At 49.9% G+C, this 17,095-nt stretch overlaps 1 protein-coding gene across 4 annotated transcripts in view; it reads left to right on the top strand.

The window, feature by feature from the left end:
- Positions 1-6,114: 6,114 nt before the first annotated feature.
- Positions 6,115-17,095, top strand: part of SPTAN1 (spectrin alpha, non-erythrocytic 1) — a 57,954-nt gene continuing 46,973 nt past the window's right edge. For all 4 annotated transcript variants that reach the window (XM_037493510.2, XM_037493509.2, XM_037493508.2 and 1 more), the window contains exons 1-2: positions 6,115-6,224; positions 16,727-16,966. In XM_037493510.2, the coding sequence (XP_037349407.1) occupies positions 16,730-16,966 (237 nt within the window). In that variant the 5' untranslated portion in view covers positions 6,115-6,224; positions 16,727-16,729. The remainder of the gene's footprint in view (positions 6,225-16,726; positions 16,967-17,095) is intronic.

Genomic DNA, 17,095 nt, shown 5'->3' with positions numbered 1-17,095 from the left:
CCTGGGCCCTGGGGCCTGGGTAGGCGGAGACCCCAGGTACATCTGCCATTTGCACTTCCCCTCTGTAGTCAGCACTGGAGGCTTTGTGCAGGTATTTAAAAGGCACCCCTTTCTGAGCTCCTGCTGCCATCTGCTGGAGACGAGGCCTGTTACTAAGTGAAGGCCTGTGAGCTGCGGGGTGAGGGTGCTACTGGCCTCTTGCAGCTCCCACCCTTGAGTGGGAGCCAGGGGGTGGAGGGGGAGAGGAGCATCTGGAACCCTCTGTATAGCAGCTTTACCTTCCGTGTTGGGTGTGCGGGTCCTGTGTAAGATTACAGAGGACAAGTTCCTCTTCCCAGAATGAAATGTCAAAAATCCCTAAACAAGAAGATGTCTTTGGTCACCTGCACTTTGAGTTTGTCCCATTCCATAGAAAATAACCTGCCAGAGTATTTGGAGGCTCTTTCTACAGACAGGGTTTACAGTCGTCCTGTCATCCGACACCTGGTTTTCCTAATGGGTTCTTTTTTTTTTTTTTTTAATTTAAAAAAAAGATTTATGCATATAAGAACTGGGGTACAGGCCAGAGGTGTGGGGGTGAGAGGATTCACTGAGACAGTGGGGAACAGAACAAGCAGAATGACAAATACACTGCCGAGGGGAGCAGTGGGCGAGTCAGGAGAGGTCTGCTGCACCATGTGGGTTGCTCCCTGGCTGACTGGGGATCAAACTCGTGCTGCAGTGGCTGCAGTTAGCGTCATAGGTTACGTCCTAACCCCTTATGCCATCAGGGAGGCCCCCCTAATGGGTTCTTGATAAAACAAGAAGAGCAATGGGAGGCTGAGAGGCCCCTTGTAATATTGTTCCAAGATGGGGATTACTGGCCAGCAGATGCGACTCCTCATGGGCATCACGTCAGATGCGCTGAGTAGAATACTAAGGACTACATTCAGTTTTTAAATTCAAGTACTCGCTTGCCTGCTTGCTTGACCTCATTTCTCAGGCAGAGCGCCCACATTTTTGTCCTATCGCTGTCCTACATCATCTTAAAGCACACTTGTAAGGTGAAAATTCTAATTAGACAGAAATGCTCACATCCCTTGGACAGAGGGATGGAACTGTTGTGGGGGCTTCCCACCCAGGTGTAGGCGTGTCCCCCTGCTTCTCCAGCTTCTAGGAGCACAGCAGTGACCTGATTCTGTTCAGAGGGCTTCTCAGTGCCCGAGCCAAGGGCCACAGGGCTTCTGTTTCAGGTCTGGTTACTCCCTCCCCTTTTCTCTGTCCCACCTAGAGAAATCCCGATAGATTTCTCATGGCTCTGCATGAGTGCTGTGGCCTTCCAGCTGTCTGATGAACCTACAGAAACACCCATTTATCCTCCAGCTTACAGGCAGGCTCCCTCTTTTAAAAACCCCAATTTATAAAGATGGTGCATTCAAGAAGCATTTTTCTCAACTCCTTCAGGATGTTTCCACTAAATATAACACATCATCCTGGACTGGAACCTGGACCAAAATAATATCTGCTAAAGGACATGGAGCCAATTGGCAAAACTTGAATAAGGCCTACGCATTAGGTCATAGAATTATCAACATTAGTTTCCTGACTTTGTGTCTATAAAAATGAATGTCCTTGTTCTTAACATACACACAAAGTACTTGCGCATCAGTAGCCTGATGTCTGCAACTTATTCTCAGTTGATGTCAAGGGGAGGAGGGCATATGACTCCGTGTATGTGTGTGTGAGGAAATCCATCCATAGAATAATAAAGCCAGCCTGGCCAAACATTAACAAATTAGGGAATCCGGGTGAGGTGTGCATGGGTGGAATTTTTGTAGTTTTTGTGACTTTTCTGTAAATTTGAAAGTTCTGATGAAATAATAAAAACAAGCTCTAAGACCTCCAACCCTGAAAGCAGGACCATGGAGACAAAGGTTACTTGAAGCCAACAGCCTGTTTCAGCCATGAAAAGCTCACTTTGAACAGCTCTTACCGAACAATTCCTCATCAAGATAAATGGGTGACTTGGATGTAGAATTTTAATTAAATGGAGACTATGAGTTAAGTACTTGGCAGTGTTTGATGGTTTGAGCTAAAAATTATTGGCGCACATAATACAGATTTAATTTAGGGCAGCTTTTCCCAGGGAGTTTTTCTGCTCAGGGCCCTAAAAAAAGAGTCCAGCAGTCCCAGAAGTTTGGGAAATATGTCTTGAAGGTGAGCTGGGTGAAATGAGAGAGGAAGTAAGACAGCAGAGTGTTGGCAATTGTCGGAGCCGGGTGGTGGGCAGATGCAGGTCCATTGTACATCCTGTCTCCCAGGCTTGGCAACCCGCCATTATAAAATGCACAGAATCTAAAGAAAAAAAGAACCTTTTTTTGCAGGATATTTGGATGCCTTAACTATGCTACTTTGATGGTTTCCTTTCAAGAGCTTGCTGTGTGGTGCCACTGTGTCAGAAGGCACGCACTGCCAAATTGCTCCTTTAGGAAGGTTCTATTTACATAAATTCAAAACAGGAAAGATTCCTCAGAAATGAGTGGTGGAGGGGACTCCCTGGTGGTGCAGTGGGTTTGGCTGGTTCACTATGAACCAATCCGCAGCCTCTGCAGCACAAGTTTAATCCCCAGCCGGCCAGAGAGAAACCCACATGGCACAGCAGACCTCTCCTGTCTTGCCTGCTACTCACCTCAGCAGTGTATTTCAGTCAGTCTGCCTGTTCTGTTCCCCACTCTGTCTCTGCCTCTCACCCCCACCCCCTCATCTCTGGCCTGTACCCCAGCTCTTGTATGCATAAATAAATAAACATAAAAAATAAAAATGCGTGGTGGATATTGGGAAACCGTTAATAGGGATGTTCCCGACAGGGACATTACAATTGTAGGGAGAAAAGTATAAGCCCAAAGCATGATGTTTGAAAAAAATAAATAACCAACTAAGGGAGTGGCTCAGCTCAGATCTGGAGAAAAGCAACAGGACGTGATGCTGTGTGAAGGTAAGGTGAAACGAGCTCATGGACCCTCTAGAATCTAAGCAATTTAGATATGATGGGCTGTTCTGTAGGCAATGGGAAGCTGAAAGGTTTGACTTGGTTTGTGGAACCAATTCCAACTCTATGTTCAAGATAAGCAGGAAGGATGGCGATGCGGGGTCTCAGCAGGCTGACCCGCAGGAGTACAGATGTGGATAAGCCGGCGCTGGGAACATGCTCCAGGGTTGCAGGCGCACCCCTCAGCTGTCACCCGAGCCCTGTTAGGCTAGCTAGCCTGTCAAGCTCACTTCTCAAACGTGGGCCCTGAGGTCAATCAGTGTTTTGGTAATTTTATTTTTTGAAGTGTCATTGCCATACAACATGTAAGTTTCAGGTGTGTAGGGTTAAAATTAACAGGTGCATCTAGGCGTTAATTTCACCACTAAGTCCAATTCTGCCCTTTACTAACTACAGTACCATTGACCCCTTTCACCTGATTTACCCACTCATTGTTCTTAGGGTCTAAAGGTTTCTGTTTTGCTAATTATTTCTTCATTGTAAAATATACATGCCACGAGATTGACCATGTTGTGTATAACCTGTCACCACCAGACAGCTCCCATATGGAATGGGAGCATTAAATGCCACATCTCTTTTCCTGCCCTGCCCCTGGCCCTCCTGCTCCATTTCTGTGTGTATGAATTTGGCTACTCTAGGGACCTCCCACGGCTGGAATCCTGAAATATTTGACCTTTAGCGTCTGGTGGGTTTCACAGGCATGTCCTCAAGCTTCCTGAAGTCGCTGTTTCGAAGATTTGTGGTAGTCCATGCTGGCCCCAACGGCGCAGGATATTGCGTGTCCACTAGCCAGTGGGCCCCTGCCCAACCAGCTCGCCTGTTGGGAGGAAAAACAGTGGAATTGGTGCTTGCTTGTTAAGTGGAGGGGGTGGTGTGTGCACGTGTGTGTGTTTCCCAGGGAGGTCACCAAGTTTCTTAAGCCTTGGGTTCAGTCGCCCCCTGCTCTTGGGGAGGCCAAGAGCCAAGTGGGTGAAAACAGGGACATGAGGGTTACAGGGTTGCTTCCCAGTCCCTGTACCTTTTTGGCTGCTTTTTTCTGAATGAGCTTCTCTCAGAAAACAGGACCATCATCTACTTCATCATCTGCCTCTCCCCACACCTAACAAGTGTTAGGCATCTGGTGAAATTGGTGGGAGGTGGGGTAGGCAGACAATAGAACACGTGAAGGGCCTTTTAAATATCTTATTCCCAGAGCCAAATGCAGCCTGGGGTGGGTGAGCGAGTGGGAGGTGGAAGGGGCTGGAGGTTCTGTCTTGTGGCCATGTTTCAGATGAAACATAGGATCCACGATTAAGATTTTTATTTTGGCATCAGTACAGAAGCTTCGGCTCAGGTCTCTCTGGCAAAAGCAGCAAAGCCCTTAATTCACTAGGATACCAGCGTAATTTAAAAAGGAAAACCCTCCCTGCCGTGGTCTTGAGACCTGCTCTGTGTGGGAGCAGCGGCCTTGGAATTGGGAGCACTCATGGCGTTAGCCATTTTATGCCCGGAGTGCAATATCTGATTGAACATTTTGCTGCTGTTCACGGGAGAAGAGGCAGTGGACGCCATCAGCGGTTCCCAGAAACGCACACACTGGGGAGAAACTACCAGGTCCTGCTGTCTCTGAAGATTGCAGGAAATGCCTCTCAGCTCCTATATTTTTCCTCCAGATTCTGCAAAGCTGCTTCTGGGGTGTGGCCACTCCTTTTCTGTTCTGTGAGGGCGTGAGTGTGGAGGATTTTCCCTCACTATCAGGGCTACTGACAGATTGCAGACCCTACGCACCAGGGAGGAAGCCAAACTGCAGAGGCCCAGGAGGTTGGGGGCTGGGCCTGGGTCCGAGTTCTGGTGCAGTGCCCAGGGCCTTTATATTTATTTAAAGAGAGCTGCCTGGTAACCAGGCTGAGGCCTTCCTGAGCTGCAGGACTGCCGGTCTGCCTGACTGCACAGGAATGATCTGGGTGTTACTCCCAATGACTGCGCCCCAGCTGTCACCGGAATGGGGGTGGGGAAAGGGCTGCAGAATGTAGAGTCAGCCCTTCAAACTGTTAAGACAAAGATACAGAAACCCTCTTATTTTATAGCTGTTCTCAGCACCCAGCACCCCATGTCTCCCTTTCCTGAGCAGGAAGCAGGCCAACACAGTTTCAGGGGTTCTGGAACTCAAATGCTTTTGCTGTTGCTAGCTGCCAGACCTAGGACAAGCCACCCACCCTCCACGTCCATGCTGGTTTGTAAAACGGGCGAGTAACACCCACCTCAAAATTATTGCTAAGATTTAAAAAAATGGTAATGCATGAATTGCTCAGCAGAGAGCTTGATCCATAAGGAACTTCAATTAGGGCAGGAAGGACTTCAAGGTCTTTATTAATAGGCCTGATGCCTCCCGTCTCACGTCTCACTGGGACCTGCGAGAAAGCTTTCGCTGTAAGAATTTAAGGAATTTTTAACTCTCCAAATTCGGGAATGACAGATTTAACTGCAAATGAGTCGACTTCTTTTTTTAATGGTTGGATTTGGCCTTTTTTAAAAAACCAACCTCCTTAAACTCGGAGCCCAAAATTCTCTTGGGGTCTGTGACCCCAGCCCCACCAGAGGCGCAGCAGCCCTCCAAGGGAAAGTGGGCAGCAGGAAGAGAGGCTGCGGGTGACCTCACCCTTAGGGACGGGGCGTTTTTTCCGGTCGGGGAGCTCAGCATCCTCAGCCAGACTGCAGCGGCGGCCCCCGCCCCGCCCCGCCCTTCGCTGCGGTCCTGGAAGGGCGCCCAGGGGCGGAGGGTGGGGCGCGCCAGATTCTCTGCAGGGCGGGGAGGGGCGGGATTGGGGGATCCATGTGGCGGGCAGGGCCGTGCGGGCCCGAGCATCGCCCCCGCCGCGGCGGAGGCAGCGACCCCTGCACCCCAGCCCCCCGCCGCGCGCGCTCCTTCCCCAGCCCACCGGGGCGCGGCTCTGCCCTCCCCCGGCGCTTCGGCTCCTTCCAGAGGCGCTCGGCCCTTTCCGCCGGGCGTCGGGAGGCGAGCCCGCGAAGGCCCCGCCCCCGCGCTCGCGCCCGCCCGCCGCCGGGGCGCGCGCGGCCGCCTATAAAAGGGGCGGGGCGCGCGCGCCGCCACTACCCGCTGCGGAGCGAACGGCGAGGCGCGGAGGCCGCGGAGGCCGGTCGGTTCCCTCAGCAGCCCTCGGCCCGACGCACCACCGCCCCCACCACCCAGGAGCCGGTGAGCGGGGGCCGGGCCGGGCCGCGGGAGCGGGCCCCGGGAGGGAGCCGGGCGCCCCGGCCGGGGCGGGGCCGGCGCGCGGACAGGTGAGCCGGGCCGCCCCCCGGCCGTCGCGGGGAGCCGCCGCCCCGGCTGCGTGGGGGCCGCTGCCGAGCCGCGCGCCCGGGGCGCCGCTGACTGGGCGGAGGGCGCGAGGCCGCCGGACCCCGCGCCCGCCCCGGCAGCCCCGCCCGGCGCCAGGTGGGGCGCGGGCCCTCGCCCCCCTCCCTCAGGGCCCCCCTCCCTCAGGGCCCCCCTCCCTCAGGGCCCCCCTCCCTCAGGGCCCCCCTCCCTCAGGGCCCCCTCCCTCAGGGCCCCCCTCCCTCAGGGCCCCCTCCCTCAGGGCCCCTCCTGCAGGGCCCCCCACCCCGGCGCCCGCCCGGGGGGAGCGACTCCGGCCGCTCCGGATCCCCGGCCCCCGGCGGCCCGGCCTTCGGGGAGGGGGAGCCCCGCGGACGGCCGCCCGCCGCGTCCTCAGCCGCCGCCCGGCGGGGCCTGGCCGGGGCTGGCCGCGCCTTTCCGGCCCCGGCCGCCGGCTCCCGCCTGCCCAGCCGCGGTGGCTGGTAAATAACAGGTAGACGCGGCTTTCGCTTGGTGTGGGAACCAAAGGCCATAACTTCACGCCTTAGAGGGGTTTTTTCTCCCCCTTTTATTCCTGAGGCCGGGTTTTTCCAGTCGGGGACAGTGTCATTAATTATCAGAAATTTCTCCAGGCGTGCGGTGTAGAGTGCTAGAGCCGTCTTTTGTTTGCAAGTCATCCCTGCGAAGTGGATGAGATGCTTCCCAAGGAAAATCGCCTGTCGCAGTCTCTGATGTCCTGGAATAAAAGATTTTAAATAAGCAGACGAAGGGTTGACTGTGTTCGAAATGAAAAGCCTGACTAGCCCCGAAAACTGGGTGGAGATGGCTCGAACTGCTGCAGCACCTTGTCGAGTCTCTTTTATATAATCCAGCCTCAACTATGTAGCCCTTTGTTCTGTCTTCATTGTGGTAGTTAAAAGAACTTACACCATCATGGCTGAGGAGGGAGAGCATGTGAAGTATTTTTTTCATCGTGATTTTTGAGAAATTGCATTGTCATAGCAATTGGACTTAAGTAAAATGGAATGTATCAAAGATGGAAGGGTGGGGGTGTCTTGCAGCCAGCACACAGACAATCCGAAGAATGGCAGTAGGAACACCCAGCGTGTGAAGCCTTTGAGCCAAGGCCCCAGCTCCTTAAAGGAGTCATTTATTTCCCCTTTCATTGCAGCTCATGGCTTGGATTTTCAAAGGTCAAATTGAAGTCAAAGTTTGAAAAATGCCCTGCAGGAAAAAAAGAATGCTGCAGCAAGGTCCCTGTGCAGGAAATTAACAGTACGCCTTTTTTAGTAATTGGGCCAGTAGTGACTCAGGGGGACCCTCGAAGTGTGTTAGCTGCTCTCCAGGGACCAGGGCGGGAGACGAGACTGGAAAGGATTTGCTCTGCGCTGGACAGGTCCGAAGCCTTTCCCATGGGAAACTGTCAGCTCAGAAACATTCTCTGCTGTGCTTTTGGTCTCGGCCGTGTGTTTGTAGTTATCAGATAACTGGGGGAATCTGATATGTCGCAGGCACTCATAGGAGCCTGTCAAGAAATCTGAGGACCAGGTTTTGGTAGCGAGAGCTATTTTTTAAGTCTATCTTTTGGTTCCCTGGGTTCGACTTTTCCCTCTTCTCCATACCTACCTTCATGCTAAAGGGAAGGGCAGAGCCTGAGAAGTGATGTCAGGAATAGTCCCCAGTCCTGTCATTGCTGAACCTGCACTGAGGACAGTGGGCGCCAGGCCAGCCCCCTGCTCTGTGCTGGGGGCCGCGGGAGGACTCGACTAGTTGTGTGCTGGGTCCCCGCAGCCAGCCCATCGCCGAGCAGACAGGCCTGGTGGCGAGAGTGGAGGAGGAAGGCAGAGGGGTCACTTGGGACTGGTAGACAGGAGCAGCTGAGCTGGGCGTCGGGTCCCTCCTGTTGCTGGGTTTTTTTTTTTTTTTCCATATTCCTCTTGTACCAGTTTGAAACAGGACATAGTATTCTGAAAAGGAAGTGCCCGTAACTGGGCCCAGGTCACCTCTCTGTAGCTTGACTTCTTTCTTGTTTCTGACGATTTCATGAAGTCGTGCTAGCTTATTATCAGGTGGCAGGGGCTGTTGGGGACCGTCCAGTTCTAGGGCTCTCGGTATAGCGGAATGTGGGTTAGTGGGGGCCTGTTCAGTGTGTCAGAGTGTATGCAGTATCTTTACTTAGAGACGTGGGGAGACAGATCCAGAGCAGGCGTGACTTGGCCAAGGCAGCCCGTCTAGAAAGACGGTAGCTGCTAAAATCAGGGAACGCGTTCTCGCCACATTTGAAATCCCCGGTGAGACTGAGAAGCTCTGTAGAATAAGAAAATGTATGAAATTTGATTTTTACCTGTATTCATATATTTTTAAACGTCTCTTTTCTTCATTTTGAAATTATTTGGTTGGGTTTGCCTCAGAAGCTTGTTATCTCGCTCTCCCCCCTTCAGACGCCACATTCCTCCATCATGTTGTCATCGTTTCGTAAACGCAGAGTCCAGGTATTTGACCCGCATGCAGGAAATGTGTGGCCTTTTGGGGGTTGCCTGCCTTGCAGTGGAGACCATTTGTGTCCAAGAGGTTGAATGATCCAAAGAGAGGGATACCTGCTGCATGACCTTCCTGTTAAACCAGTTGGCTAGGTTTGGGGTTTGGGTGTTACATGAACAGACGTCATAGTAAAGTTAGTCTGAAATTTCCAAAGCCTCCTGTTTTTTTACTCTTTTTAAGGCATGAATATCTTCATTTCTTGTCACCCTACTGGTGTTTGCATGTAGTGTCTGCTGATTTATTTTTTTTGAATGGTTACTTGGTTCTTAAGAACCAAGGGATAATCAGATTTTCCTAGCTATTTGGGGAAAAATCTGAAAACATGTTATAAAAAATCATATTTTAAAATTTGACAAATTATATAAACTTGGGTTTGTTTCCTGTTTCCATTTTTTTCTGCCACAGTACCCGTAATAAAATGGAATTGTGTTTTCTTGTTTTTTTTTTTAAAGCTCACTCTACATTTGTTTTATTTGTATATAGTTTTTGAGTGTTTGCTAAATTGGACTTTTAAAAAAAAATACTTAAAATTAATGTCTAGGTAATCCCATAAGGAAAAATGTAAACTATACAAATTTCTAGTGATTATAGGTGATAAATCCAAGGCAGGCCCTTTTATAAATCAGACTGCTTAGTTATTTAAACAAGGTTTATAAAAATGGGCCACACTATAACATTTTCCTGTTTTGAATGTCCATATAATGGTATTTTGCACTTATAGAGCTCTCATCTGAATTTTACAGGTTAAAAGGTAAGTACCAGCAAGAGAGCATATGGGAAGCATTCGGAAGTAAGTTTTCTCAGTCTGCATTTCTGGATTTTGATGCAATGCAGTATGAATCTTTTGCTTTCTTAAAGCTAAGTCCTGCTCACTGCAGAATCATGCTAATGAGTTGAAATGAATTAATCAATTTGAAGACTGACATGTGGATCCACAACCCTGATTGGAATGTAGTTTAAGAAGAAATATTTGTTTTTATTCTTGGTTAAAATTCTTTACGTATTATTTACTTCTACTTACCATCAGATATGCCACTAAAATCTGCAGCTTAACTGGTTTTGAGTTACCTCGTTTGAGCTGAGAATCAGCTGGTATAAGATTTTGTGGGTGCTAACCAATTCTGGGGTGGCTTGTTCTGGGGAATTTTATTCCACATCCATGGATATAGTTCTCTTGCTTTGGAAATGTAAAATTTGGTAACAGGAATCCCTAAGCCATGGGGAAAATGGCCTCGTCTGTTCTGCTCCTTTGGGCTCTGACTAAGCAACAAAAATAAAATTAATAAGTGGTTTTTATGACCTTTTGCTTTGGGTGATGTTTATGAATTTTTGAATAGAGCCACATGCTCTCTTCATCCTGTTAGTCCCTGAAATCTCTTTCCTTCCAAAAAGTCCATCCAGTATCCTGCCTGAAATCAGAATTCCTTTTGTAGTATTCCAGACACCTCTCCCAGATGCTTTGTTTCAAATAGTGACTCCTTTCAGTACAATTTTATTCTCTTCTGGGGTTCCAGAGAAACTGCTGAATTCTTCTACTCTCTGAGATCCCTGTGAGGGGAGGGTGTCCTCACTACTCACTGCAGGTGCCAAGTTTGCAGAATCCAAAGCATTTGACCTTTGGTTTGAAAATGTTTGTATCTGCAGTCTTTTCTGTTGCCTAACATGCTGTCCTCCTCGCCCACTGCCTCTCCCCGCCCTCCAAAGACAGGCGTACCCCCTCGCACAGGGGGCCCATAGCTTCAGATTAGGTTGGAGCATTAAAGATTCCCTACATACCAAGAACCGCCCAAACAGCTGTCCCTTGGCATTTCTCAAGAGGGCAAAGACATGTGTTCATGCCTGGCCTCCTCTGTGGGACCCCTGTTCCCTTGATGCTGTGTGTGTGTGTGTGTTTTTGGGGGGGCAGGTGATGAGTCCTTCTCAGGCATGTTATGTCTTTGGGTTAAATGGAATTTTAAGATTCATAGCTTTAGACCCCTTCTTTCTCCCCACAGAGCTGGCAATCTTGAGAATGCTGACAGGTTCTTTTTATTTACTACAGTAGAGGACATAGTTGTAATTCCTGCTATATTCCCCTGAGATCAGTTCACAGTGCTTGCGGAATGATGCAGCTAACATTTTGACTGCTGCATTGCAGCATTTGTAAATACCCTGCACCTTCAGTCTCCTCTAACAATATTTGCAACAGTAGGACTTTTTTCTTTAGTGACCTTGAGTCGGCCGGTGTCCCAAAACACACAGGGGAAGCTTTCAGTGCTTGTTTCCTTATCTTCAGTCTCCCAGTTCATAGACTAGCTGGCATAGTCAGAGCTGACAGGCTGCTCTGAAATAAGCTGTCAGTGGATTGCTAGGAACAGATAGTCTGCTGAGATTGGAGATTGTTTTTTAATGGCGCATTTCCCAAATTCTTCCTTTCTAGCTCTCAAAAGGCGTTAATCCCATGAAGGCTGGGAACAGCTGGAGACCTTTTCTGTGGAGTTGGCCTTCTCGGCATGTTTCTGGGCAGGGTGGGGCTCCGCAGCTGCAGCCTCGGTCCTGCAGGACAAGTGGTGCACCTAGGCAGGAAACTCTGCGGACTCGCACATAGTTTTGAGTGGCAGAGGTTCCTGGTGACATAATTGCTTTTTCCTGTGTTTAATGTAATCTGGTGAAATGAAGGAACTGGGACTTGTATAGCTAAACTAGGGACAGCCCTCTACCAGGTTAAAAGGTGGGGGGCGGACTCTTAAAAAACCTGTAATCTTAAATTCCTTAATCACACAAGTGGAAATTCTGAATGTCACCCGCAGCGTGTGGTGGCTCTTAGATGGGCTGCCTCCCCAGGGACAACCAGCTGTGGCCAGCTGTGGCTTGGCAGAGCTCCACCTCCTGACGTCAGCTGATCTACTGCAGGAAAGAAAAGTCCATTATTGCCTGACCAAAGCACTTGGTATAGAATTGACTTGTTCTACTTCACTGGGGTGACAAAGAGGGCCTTTTAGGCAGGCCTCACTGGACTGTCTCCCTGGGCTGGTAGGGCCAAATGCACGATTGGACCCCAGCAGGGGTGATTGCCCAGGTGGAGCCCTTGCAGTGTTATGATGGGACTTTCCTCATCGTGAAGGGATGCTCCTTTATGATGGGATTTCTTAGAAATTTCCAGAGCAGCATTCCAAAGGAATTTAGAAATGCAGTGCCTCTAGTGACACAGGAGGCAGGACAGTCACCACAGATGTTAGCCATCTCGCAGGGACTCTTGGCAGTGTAGTTAATGTTTCGGATGTAACCCACCTTCCTCAGGAAACTTGTTTACAAGAGAATTTTGTAAACAAGCACATTAGACATGTCACTTCCTGCTGTTTTTCCATCTTAACTGCTTCCCGAGGAAGGAGAACCTAAGAAGTATAGAAAGACATCAAACCCTCAGGGCGGCCGTGGGAAGCCCGCCTGCTGCCTGGTGTCACCACGGAAACTGCTCTGAACAGACATGTTTCCAGGGTGCCTTCAGTCCTGGGTTTTCAGGACTCTCTTAAAGTCCACTTAGAATAGAAAGGATTTTTCTCAGGCCCACCTCCATATCAGTGACACAGAGCCCTGCCTTCCGGAGCTTTCTTTCTCCAGGCCACACCCTACCAGTGGGAAAAGAGCAACTCATTTCTCGAATATACTGCCATGTGGTCCACGCAGGGTGAGTAATTCAGACTTACTCATTAGGTTGACACCTTGTTTTGAAGCTTTAGTCAGCACATTCTTTGTTTGCTGTTCTCATTATGAATCTGGCTTTTACCTGGATAGAATTCCAGTTTGACAATATGGGAAAGGAAATCTAGGCAACAACTCTTTTGAGCTCTCCCTTCACCCTTTGCGATGTATCAGCTGTAGTGCTCACCGTTAATTCATCATTCATTCAACAAACACTTCTTTTTTTTTTTTAAAACATACTTTTTTTTTTTTTTTAAGATTGATTGATTTATTTATACAAGCACTGGGTACAGTCAGAAGTGCAAGAGGGTGAGAGAATTCACCAGAGCCAGAGCGGGGAGCAGAGCAGGCAGAAGGACCGAGGTACACTTCTGAGGGGAGCAGCGGGCGGCAGGACAGGTCTGCGCGCCATGCGGGACCCTCCTCCGGTGGCCGGGGAGCAGCCGGGGATCAAACCGGCGCCGCAGAGGCCGCGGGCAGCTTCGCAACCCAGCGCTCAACCGCTGCACCACCGGGGAGGCCCTCAACAAACATTTCTAATGACTTCTGTGTGCTGGAGATTGGGGCACGAAGATTAGGTTGCTCGGTATAATTAGACCGTGGGAAGTGTAGGCAAGTGCTTTGTGAAGGTGCAGAAAAGTGCGATAAGATCTGAGGAGGAGGGAAGAAAGGTGGGTCCAGGTGGCAGGGGCCTGCAGCTCACTCCTTTCAGCTGGGTGCTGAGATGATGAATGGGAGTTCCTTAGGAAAGAAGAGATGGAGCCTTCTACACAAAGGAAGCACATGCAAATGGCTTGGGGTCTGTAAAGAGAATCATGTATTTGGCGAATACTTCTCTGTGCCAAGAGGGGAGGGGCGCGGTTGAGAGATGTGGGCGGGCAGGTGTGTTGAGCTGATCAGAAGGTCTTGCTAGCCAGGCGGATTGTCTCAGGAGAGAGCTGTCAGCTCACAGAGCTTGCACAGCACGATGTGGCAAAGAGTAGGTTTCTTTCATAGTAAAATAATTAGGCAGGACTTTTTTCTTAAAGATTTATTTTATTTATGCGTACAAGAACTGGGGTACAGGCCAGAGGTGTGGGGGGTGAATCAGCCAGATTCACTGAAATACACTGCTGAGGGGAGCAGTGGGGAGACAGGAGAGGTCTGCTGTGCCATGTGGGTAGCTCCCTGGCCAGGGATCAAACTCAGGTTGCAGTGGCTGCCCATAGCTTGATAGTGCTGAGACTTTAATCCCTGCATCACCAGGGAGGGCCAATTGGTAGGACTTAGAAGGAGAAAAGTAACAAATGTTAACTGGTTATTTAGTGGAGAGTAATTTCAAAGGGAAGGTGGGGAGAATACAGTCTCCTCATTACTTGCCCAGGGAATGCAGCCTTCAGAGGAAGGTGGTCCTTTGGTGATCAGGTACAGACAGTGCTTTCTCGCGGTCCCATGTCCCTTTACTCCCTAAAGAACTGGCGTCTGACCTCACTCTGTCTCCTCACGGCCAATGTAGAGGCTTGCTCGCTGACCTCCTCAGCCTTAGCGCCCTTCCTGGCAGTGGACGAGCTCTCCAGTGTTTTCCCAGTAGCTGTGAGCTGGAGGGATGTAAGGTAAATGAAGCTGGTCAGGCTTTTTTTGGCCTCTGTGCCCTTCACCTGCGGACCTGATCTTGGTAATGTAGAAGGTGTGTGGATGTAGAAGCACACATGCCTGACTATGGGCACCTGAGCATGGGTGTGCATACATGTGCAAGTGTGCACACCTGAGCCTAGAGGTCAGAGCTGTGAGGGCGGCGTGACTCTCAGCCAGCAAGGGCAGAAATGCTCTGAGAGGAGGAAGAGGCCACGAAGGATGCCAGAGAAAGCTCGGAGAAAAGAGGGAACAGATGTGCAGGGGCCTCCAGTTGCTGGCTCCCTGCCGGTGTGTTGCCCCTGCGTACCAATAAAACCTGTGAGAATGATGCCAAGGGCGCTATAGTTCTTCCAATTGCTAGAGCCAACAGTGAACCTACCTGGCCTGGTATGTTTGCAAGACAAGAGACCGTAGCTTGTTTGGGCTGCTGCTTTTCCAAACCTCGGGCTGTCCTCTGCAGCATGTGATTTTTAAGGTGGAAGGATCGTAAGCCATTTCCACCTGCCAGTTTTAGTCATTCCAGGGAATGGAAGCATTGAGAGGGATGGTGAGTGGAGCAAGGTCACATGTTGCTACAAATTTAGAAACTCGGTCATTAACCTTTACCTGTTTCTTTCTGTGGGCCTCTGGTGGGTAGAGGGTAATAAACGGGCTTATTCCTGCGAAGAGCCAGTGGCACAGTCTAGGTTCCTCCCATAAGTAGGTCAGATTTTCTTTTTGGCGTTAAAATTTGGTGAAACTGTCCAGAAATCTGAGGCTGTAAAGTTGGGGCAGATGGAGTGCTACAGGGAAGAGGCGCGTGCCTGGCAGCCTGCCAGTCTGCATTTGTAGTTCGCTTGAAATTGAAGCTGGACTTTTTCCTTGCTTTCCAGAATAACAGGTAGGAGTAAAGCAGGATAAGTCTTTTGTCACTTTTTTCCTGAGCCACACTGCTCTGTAAACTGTGCGTGCAGATGAAACTGAGCCCACTGGGTGCCCAGACTGTGTGGCCTGAGAAGACTTGATATTTGGGGGAAACTGGGGAATCACTTACTTTGACTGGGTAGATCCTACTGGTTATTGATGTAAAGGACCGTTGCTTTGTAATCACTCCCTTTTATTCATTGAATAACAGACTGAGATCTGGAAGGATAGAAAACCTGGTATAAGTGAGAGTAAATTCCATCTAATCTTCACACAATGAAATGCAGAGACCAGTTGAAAGAACTTTTGAGTGAATTTCTCAATAATTCTTTGAGTACCAAAGTTGGTGTTTCAGATTCAACAGACCGTGTAAACACGTGAATTTGTGGCTTGGTCTCGTTGCCATGTAGTTGGGCAACCTCTGAGGGCCTGGAGTGGGTGCTGTAGGGAAGTGGTAGTCTTCTTTTTCTTTACCTTTTGTTTTTTTTTTTTTTTTGAGTTTTTTTTTTTTTTTTTAAATATTTATTTATTTATTTATATAAGCACTGGGCACAGTCAGAAGCGCGGGAGGGTGAGAGAATTCACCAGAGCCAGAGCAGAGCAGGCAGAAGGACCAAGGTACACTGCTGAGGGGAGCAGCGGGCGGCAGGGGAGGTCTGCGCGCCATGTGGGACCCTCCTCCGGTGGCCGGGAGCAGCCGGGGATCGAACCGGCGCTGCAGAGGCTGCGGGCAGCTTTGCAACCCAGCGCTCAACCGCTGCGCCACCGGGGAGGCCCTTTTCTTTACCTTTTGTTTTTTTTTTTTTTAAGATTTATTTATTTGTGCATACAAGAGCTGGGGTACAGACCAGAGGTGTGGGGGTGAGAGGATTCACCAGAGACAGAGTGAGGAACAGAACAGGCAGGCTGACTGAAATACACTGCTGAGGGGAGCAGTGGACAAAACAGAGGTGTACTGCACCATGTAGATCAGCTCCCTGGCTGTCCAGGGATCAAACTCAGTGCTGCAGAGGCTACAGATAGCTTCACAGTGCTGTGCTTAACCCCTTGCACCACCAGAAGGCCCCTTCTTTACATTTTTAAGGACAGGTTTATAAGAAAAAGGAGACACCTGCCTAGACACAGGTGGGCAGAGAGCCCCCGCTATTGCTGCTGTTGTTTAGCAAAGGGAGAAGGTGTGTGAAAAGAAACACCTGCAGGGTCAAGGTGGGCAGGAGAGGGCCTCCCTGGTGGTGCAGTGGGTTGGGCGCAGGCTCAGCAGTACCAATTCGATTCCCATTCCTGGCAGGCCAGGGAGAAACCCACAAGGCAAGACAGACCTTTCCTGTCTCGCTTGCTACTCCCCCCAGCAGTGTGTTCCTCAGTTTGCCTGTTCTGCTCCCTTCCCTCTCTGTCTCTGGTGAATTCTCTCCCCTTCCGCACCTCTGGCCTGTACCCCAGTTCTTGTATAAATCTTTAAAAAAAATAAAATAGGTGGGCAGGAGAGCTGCTGTTGTTATTTTTATAAAGCATTAAGGAATAGGACCCGGGCTTCATGGTTAAAGCCTGAGTAGGTGCTACCTTCTCACATCATTTGTCTCCTAATTCTGTTAAATCCGTCTTCCTGGCTTATGATGCTTATGCAGGGCATTCTGTCTTTTCAGAAAATGGACCCAAGTGGGGTCAAAGTGCTGGAAACAGCAGAGGACATCCAGGAGAGGCGGCAGCAGGTCCTGGACAGGTACCACCGCTTCAAGGAGCTCTCAACTCTCAGGCGCCAGAAACTCGAAGATTCCTATCGATTCCAGTTTTTCCAAAGAGATGCCGAGGAGCTGGAGAAATGGATCCAGGAGAAACTTCAGATTGCCTCTGATGAGAATTACAAAGATCCAACCAACTTGCAGGTGCGTCCGATTGCTCCTGAGACGCCTGCTGAAATTTAAGAACTCATACCTTTGCCCCCAAATTATAAAAAAGTCATTTAATTATGACCTCGAGAGAGTGGGCAAGAGGAACTAGCTGAGGCAGGACTA

This window comes from Talpa occidentalis, unplaced genomic scaffold (genome assembly GCF_014898055.3).
Source record: "Talpa occidentalis isolate TD23 unplaced genomic scaffold, MPIMG_talOcc4v2.1 talOcc4.7, whole genome shotgun sequence".
NCBI lineage: Eukaryota > Metazoa > Chordata > Mammalia > Eulipotyphla > Talpidae > Talpa > Talpa occidentalis.
Note: the sequence above shows the minus strand (reverse complement) of the source record. Positions and strands in the feature narration are given on the sequence as shown.